Source organism: Oncorhynchus nerka, unplaced genomic scaffold (assembly GCF_034236695.1).
Source record: "Oncorhynchus nerka isolate Pitt River unplaced genomic scaffold, Oner_Uvic_2.0 unplaced_scaffold_959, whole genome shotgun sequence".
Taxonomy (NCBI): Eukaryota; Metazoa; Chordata; class Actinopteri; order Salmoniformes; family Salmonidae; genus Oncorhynchus; species Oncorhynchus nerka.
The window spans coordinates 67,501-74,330 of record NW_027040355.1 but is presented as its reverse complement, the minus strand read 5'-3'; the positions used below and the strand labels follow the sequence as shown (position 1 = coordinate 74,330).

Sequence of the window (6,830 nt, the reverse complement as noted above, 5' to 3'; positions counted from 1 at the left end):
TCTGACAGTCTTGTTCTAATATTTCTATATTCCTGTCATTTGTATTTTGTAGATTTACATGTATTGTTACAACTGCACTGTTGGAGCACTGCAGTGTTGGAGAACTGCACTGTTGGAGCACTGCACTGTAGGAGCACTGCACTGTAGGAGCACTGTACTGTAGGATCACTGCACTGTTGCAGCACTGCACTGTAGGAGCACTGCACTGTAGGAGCACTGCACTGTTGGAGCACTGCACTGTTGCAGCACTGCACTGTTGCAGCACTGCACTGTAGGAGCACTGCACTGTTGCAGCACTGCACTGTTGGAGCACTGCACTGTTGGAGCACTGCACTGTTGCAGCACTGCACTGTAGGAGCACTGCACTGTTGGAGCACTGCACTATAGGAGCACTGCACTGTTGCAGCACTGCACTGTAGGAGCACTGCACTGTTGGAGCACTGCACTGTTGGAGCACTGCACTGTTGCAGCACTGCACTGTTGGAGCGAGGAACACAGACGTTTCCCTACACTCAGGATTACATCCGCAACCAATAACTTTTGATTTGATCATTCATTTGAAGTCTCAGTTCTGTCAGTCCCGTTTACCTGGTGTCGATCTGCCTGTTGAGGTTGTCGTAGCGTTTGTTAAGTCTCCGGACTTCTCCCTCCTGCCTCTCGATGTCGGGGCAGTGCTCCTGCAGCTTGGTTGCCATGGTGTCACAGCTGCCTTTGGCCCCACGCAGGTTAGCCTCCGTCTCAGTCACCGCGGACCTCTTGGTCTTCAGCTCTGATGCAATATCCTGTCGGGAGAGGAAGTGGAGGTTGAATTGTGTGTTTGGGGGGAAGTTCTGCCCCAACCGGGACAAAGTTGAGATATGAGTGTGTAGCTCAGATCTTCCAGCTCATCATACATTTATACTGTATGTCATTAGTAAATATGCTTCTGTCTTTGGTATCTGTACTGATACAATACATTTCCTTTGTGGAGAAGATCCATTTGGATCTAAACATGAATCCTGATGAGAATAAACGAGCGATCAGAGGGCAGCCATCTTACAGCCAGTTGACGCTGTGTCTTCTCCAGAGATGAGATGTCTGCTGGGGCGACTTCCTCCCTGGCCAGCTTGTTCTCGTAGCTGGACAATAAAGATTTCCCGTTTTGAAGGGAGTTCTCCAGGCGGTTGGAATTCTGAAGCCTGTAAACAAACATGATTAAATTACATTAGATTAAAATTACATTTAAAATGTGTTTAAATAGTGTCATAGTAGCCTACAGGTTAGTCATCCTAGTAAAACAAGAAAGCTCTCATTTTTTATTGATTTTGAACCTTTATTTAACTAGGCAAATCAGTGAAGAATGATTTCAATGATGGCCTAGGAACAGTGGGTAAACTGCCTGTTCAGGGGCAGAACGACAGATTTGTGCCTTGTCAGCTTGGGGATTTGAACTTGCAACCTTTCAGTTACTAGTCCAACACTCTAACCACTAGGCTACCTGCCGCCCTGGTCCTGAGTTCTGTGTAACTACTACCATCTCTACTAACAAGTACAAAAAGCTACTCACTTGTCCTCTGAGCACTTGAGCAGCAGGTTGATCTTGTCGTATTTGTTGTTGGCCTCGTTCACCTTGCCATTCAGCTGAGGGGCGCTGGCACATTTAGGGTTAGAGGTCAGGAACTTCTCAGCCTCCCTCACCTTGGACGACTTCTCCGGCTCGATCTTACGAACCACGGCCGCAATGTCCTGATGGAAGAATATGGGATAAAGCATAAAAAATAAAAAAAAGTGTACACTTCCTGGAACTAACTAATAGTACTTCCTCGATAAGCATAAAACAACTCTCTCAAGACTTTCTTTGGTAGGATTAAATGGGTTTGAAAACTGTATCGAAAGGACTCTAGTCTAAATAGGAGGACAGGAGAAGAGTAGGAGGAGGAAAAGCATCTCTACCGCTCTACACCCTCTGTGCAGAGAAAGGAGAAAAACTAGGAACTACCTTGACATCCTGCAGACGGTCAGCGCTGTCCTGCAGAGGCCTGGTCTGCTCCAGAGGGGGACGTACTCGAGAGTAGATGGCCTTCTCCTGTTTGTCCAGGTCACTGGTCACCTTGTCCAGGCCGGCCATCAGCTGGCGGCACTGCTGCTCCTCCTTGTCTACAATATTCATCAGTCAATCAATCACCAAAATAACACACAGCAAATCATATACAACCAGACTCAATAATCACAACATCCATAGACAGTCAATCAATCACACACCAAAATAACAAACACACAGACTCAACAATCACAACATCCATACACAATCAAATCACACACCAAAATAACATACACATGATCAGATACGACTACACACACACACACACACACACACACACACACACACACACACACACACACACACACAATATATAGAACCAGACACTCATAACATAACATTCACAAATCAGACAATCACACTGGCCTACAAATAATTACAAGCTGCAGCTCTAGTGATTAACTCCAGTAGTCACATGACATGGAAACCAATCAATCACATTTATTTATAAAGTGCTTTTTACACCAGCAGGTGTCACAAAGTCCTTATAGAGAAACTCTGTAGCTGTAGCTGTACATAACAGTACCTACCAGAGCCAGCAGAGCCGTCTTTCTTCAGTTCCTCCAGGCGTTTGACCAGGGTGGTCTTACTGCCAGACACCTTCATCTTAATACCCTTCTGCTGGCCGGCCAGACTGGAAACACACAACAGACCCCGTTACACAGTGTACAAGTACACCGTCTCGGGAAACAACAGACCCTGTTACACAGTGTACAAGTACACCGTCTCGGGAAACAACAGACCCTGTTACACAGTGTACAAGTACACCGTCTCGGGAAACAACAGACCCCGTTACACAGTGTACAAGTACACCGTTACACAATCACAGGCACACAGTAGACAGACACATGCACCCCATAACACACACACCTCTCCACCCCACCCCATAACACACACACACACACACACCTCTACACCCCACCCCCATAACAAACACACACCCCTCTCCACCCTACCCCCATAACAAACACACTTACCTGTTGGAGACGGCGACAGACTCTGGGTCTGTGGGGGGGACCATGAAGCAGGCCCCCGGAGCCGTCAGTTTACGCCCGGCCGCGTCCTTCACCTCCCACTTGGGCCCCTTGTTACTCAGGAGGGTGTACCTCTCTCCACGCAGGATCTGACCCTGGGATGGACAACCACAACATTACACAGAGTTTCACTCACTGATCTGTTATGGAAGAACCAGAACACAAATAGAGGTTCACTCACTGAACCACTTTGGATAAGGCCCTTAGTTTTTCCTGACCACATACCTGGCCACATGACCTGACCACATGTCCTGACCACACGACCTGACCACATGACCTGACCACATGACCTGACCACACGACCTGACCACACGACCTGACCACATGACCTGACCACATGACCTGACCACATGAGCTGACCACATGACCTGACCACACAACCTGACCACATGAGCTGACCACATGAGCTGACCACATGACCTGACCACATGACCTGACCACATGTCCTGACCACACGACCTGACCACACGACCCGACCACACGACCCGACCACATGTCTTGACCACATGTCCTGACCACACGACCTGACCACACGACCTGACCACGTCCTGACCACATGACCTGACCACATGTCCTGACCACACGTCCTGACCACACGACCTGACCACACGTCCTGACCACACGTCCTGACCACATGTCCTGACCACCTGACCTGACCACATGTCCTGACCACACGACCTGACCACGTCCTGACCACATGACCTGACCACATGTCCTGACCACACGACCTGACCACACGTCCTGACCACACGACCCGACCACATGTCCTGACCACACGTCCTGACCACACGACCCGACCACATGTCCTGACCACACGTCCTGACCACACGTCCTGACCACACGTCCTGACCACATGACCTGACCAGGGAACCACTAAGCCCTAGTTAGTAAATTACAGTTCACTGTTTTCACCAGTCATATGGGGATAAATCATAACACAACACTGTGTTTCCCCTCATCGTTTGAACCTGTTCCTAAATCTTAAGAGCTCTCAACTGCTCCACACACACCCCTCCTCTCCAGCTCTCCAAATCCACTCCTAAATCTTAAGAGCTCTCTCAACTGCTCCACACACACCCCTCCTCTCCAGCTCTCCAAATCCACTCCTAAATCTTAAGAGCTCTCTCGACTGCTCCACACACACCCTCTCCTCTCCAGCTCTCCAAATCCACTCCTAAACCCCTCCAGCCTGTGGCTGATCCCCTGAAGGCTTAAATAAGATACAGAGCACAGGCCTCTTAAAGGATTTAAATACATTACAACACAACACCGCATTCAGGGGACTAGAATGAAAGGAGTGAGAGTGAAGGAGGATGAGAGGAGGAGGAACCAGAGGAGAGAGGAGAATATGTGGTGCAGTCAGATCGTGCTTAGTCATGATAACAGAAAAACACACCGCACATAGGATTAGAGAATGACTGGAGAAAAGGAGAGAGAGACAGGGGGGGTAAAGCAGTGAGGGAGGGGGAGAAGAGAGACGGGGAAGAGAAAGAAGGAGAGAGAGGGGAAGAAGGAGAGAGAGACAGGGGGTAAAGCAGTGAGGGAGGGGGGAAGAGAGACGGGGAAGATGGAGAGAGGGGGAAGAAGGAGAGAGAGGGGAAGAAGGAGAGAGAGGGGAAGATGGAGAGAGAGGGGAAGAAGGAGAGAGAGGGGGAAGAGAGAGGGGAAGAAAGAGAGAGAGGGGAAGAAGAAGAGAGAGGGGGGAAGGAGGAGAGAGAGGGGTAGAAGGAGAGAGAGGGGTAGAAGGAGAGAGAGGGGTAGAAGGGAGGGATAGTGAGGAAGGAGAGGGGGGAAAGGAGGAGAGAAGGGGAGGAGACAAAAGAAGAGAGAAAAGCTAGAATGATTGTCATGAAGAAGCGTGTGTGTGGAGGAGCATGGTGGACAAGGTATCAGTCTGAAACTAGAGCATGGTGGACAAGGTATCAGTCTGAAACTAGAGCATGGTGGACAAGGTATCAGTCTGAAACTAGAGTAGGGTGGACAAGGTATCAGTCTGAAACTAGAGTAGGGTGGACAAGGTATCAGTCTGAAACTAGAGTAGGGTGGACAAGGTATCAGTCTGAAACTAGAGCAGGGTGGACAAGGTATCAGTCTGAAACTAGAGTAGGGTGGACAAGGTATCAGTCTGAAACTAGAGTAGGGTGGACAAGGTATCAGTCTGAAACTAGAGCAGGGTGGACAAGGTATCAGTCTGAAACTAGAGTAGGGTGGTGGCATATCCAGGTTTATCTCGTCAGTGTCTCTCACACACAGGGCGAGGTAAAGTAGTGGAGGTGTCCAGGTGTAAAGGTTTACTACATCAGTGTCTCACACAGGGTGAGGTAAAGTAGTGGAGGTGTCCAGGTGTAAAGGTTTACCTCATCAGTGTCTCACACAGGGTGAGGTAAAGTAGTGGAGGTGTCCAGGTGTAAAGGTTTACCTCGTCAGTGTCGAACTCACACAGCGCCTCGACGGGGAGCAGCTTCTGAGGGGTGTTCCTGCGGAACTGGAGGGGGAGAACCTGTAGACTGCGCTTCTCCAGAGCCTTCACACGCTCATCAAAGTGGTCCATGGCCTTCGCCTGGTCCTGCACCACACACACACACACATTTTTTTAAAGAGCATTTTTGATTTATAGTTCTAAGGCTAATATGTTTGTCAAAATGTAAATGTTCTTGATTAAGATAGGAGTTTAGAAACCAGCCTGATAAGCAGACAGACCTGACAGACCAAAGAAATGTCTCTGCTTTTTCCAACAGCTTGTCATTGTTTGACTGAAGTAGAAACAGATCTGCCCCCGAGATTTGTAGTAAACTACGGTAGTGTAAAGCCCACTGCTAGTAAACTACAGTAGTGTAAAGCCCACTGCTAGTAAACTACAGTAGTGTAAAGCCCACTGCTAGTAAACTACAGTAGTGTAAAACCCACTCTCAGTAAACTACAGTAGTGTAAAGCCCACTCTCAGTAAACTACACTAGTGTAAAGCCCACTCTCAGTAAACTACACTAGTGTAAAGCCCACTCTCAGTAAACTACAGTAGTGTAAAGCCCACTGCTAGTAAACTACAGTAGTGTAAAGCCCACTGCTAGTAAACTACAGTAGTGTAAAGCCCACTCTCAGTAAACTACAGTAGTGTAAAGCCCACTCTCAGTAAACTACAGTAGTGTAAAGCCCACTCTCAGTAAACTACAGTAGTGTAAAGCCCACTCTCAGTAAACTACACTAGTGTAAAGCCCACTCTCAGTAAACTACACTAGTGTAAAGCCCACTCTCAGTAAACTACAGTAGTGTAAAGCCCACTCTCAGTAAACTACAGTAGTGTAAAGCCCACTCTCAGTAAACTACAGTAGTGTAAAGCCCACTCTCAGTAAACTACAGTAGTGTAAAGCCCACTCTCAGTAAACTACAGTAGTGTAAAGCCCACTCTCAGTAAACTACAGTAGTGTAAAGCCCACTCTCAGTAAACTACACTAGTGTAAAGCCCACTCTCAGTAAACTACACTAGTGTAAAGCCCACTCTCAGTAAACTACAGTAGTGTAAAGCCCACTGTTAGTAAACTACACTAGTGTAAAGCCCACTCTCAGTAAACTACACTAGTGTAAAGCCCACTCTCAGTAAACTACAGTAGTGTAAAGCCCACTCTCAGTAAACTACAGTAGTGTAAAGCCCACTCTCAGTAAACTACAGTAGTGTAAAGCCCACTGTTAGTAAACTACACTAGTGTAAAGCCCACTCT

The 6,830-nt window shown here is 47.9% G+C and overlaps 1 protein-coding gene across 1 annotated transcript in view; it reads right to left on the bottom strand.

The window, feature by feature from the left end:
* Window positions 1-584: 584 nt before the first annotated feature.
* The window catches only part of LOC115117880 (periplakin-like), a 31,774-nt gene continuing 25,528 nt past the window's right edge, over window positions 585-6,830 (bottom strand). The window contains exons 11-17 of the mRNA XM_065016600.1: window positions 5,534-5,680; window positions 3,058-3,209; window positions 2,611-2,714; window positions 1,979-2,136; window positions 1,547-1,725; window positions 1,040-1,178; window positions 585-782 (exon numbers count right to left, since the gene is read on the bottom strand). Of these exons, the coding sequence (XP_064872672.1) occupies window positions 585-782; window positions 1,040-1,178; window positions 1,547-1,725; window positions 1,979-2,136; window positions 2,611-2,714; window positions 3,058-3,209; window positions 5,534-5,680 (1,077 nt within the window). The remainder of the gene's footprint in view (window positions 783-1,039; window positions 1,179-1,546; window positions 1,726-1,978; window positions 2,137-2,610; window positions 2,715-3,057; window positions 3,210-5,533; window positions 5,681-6,830) is intronic.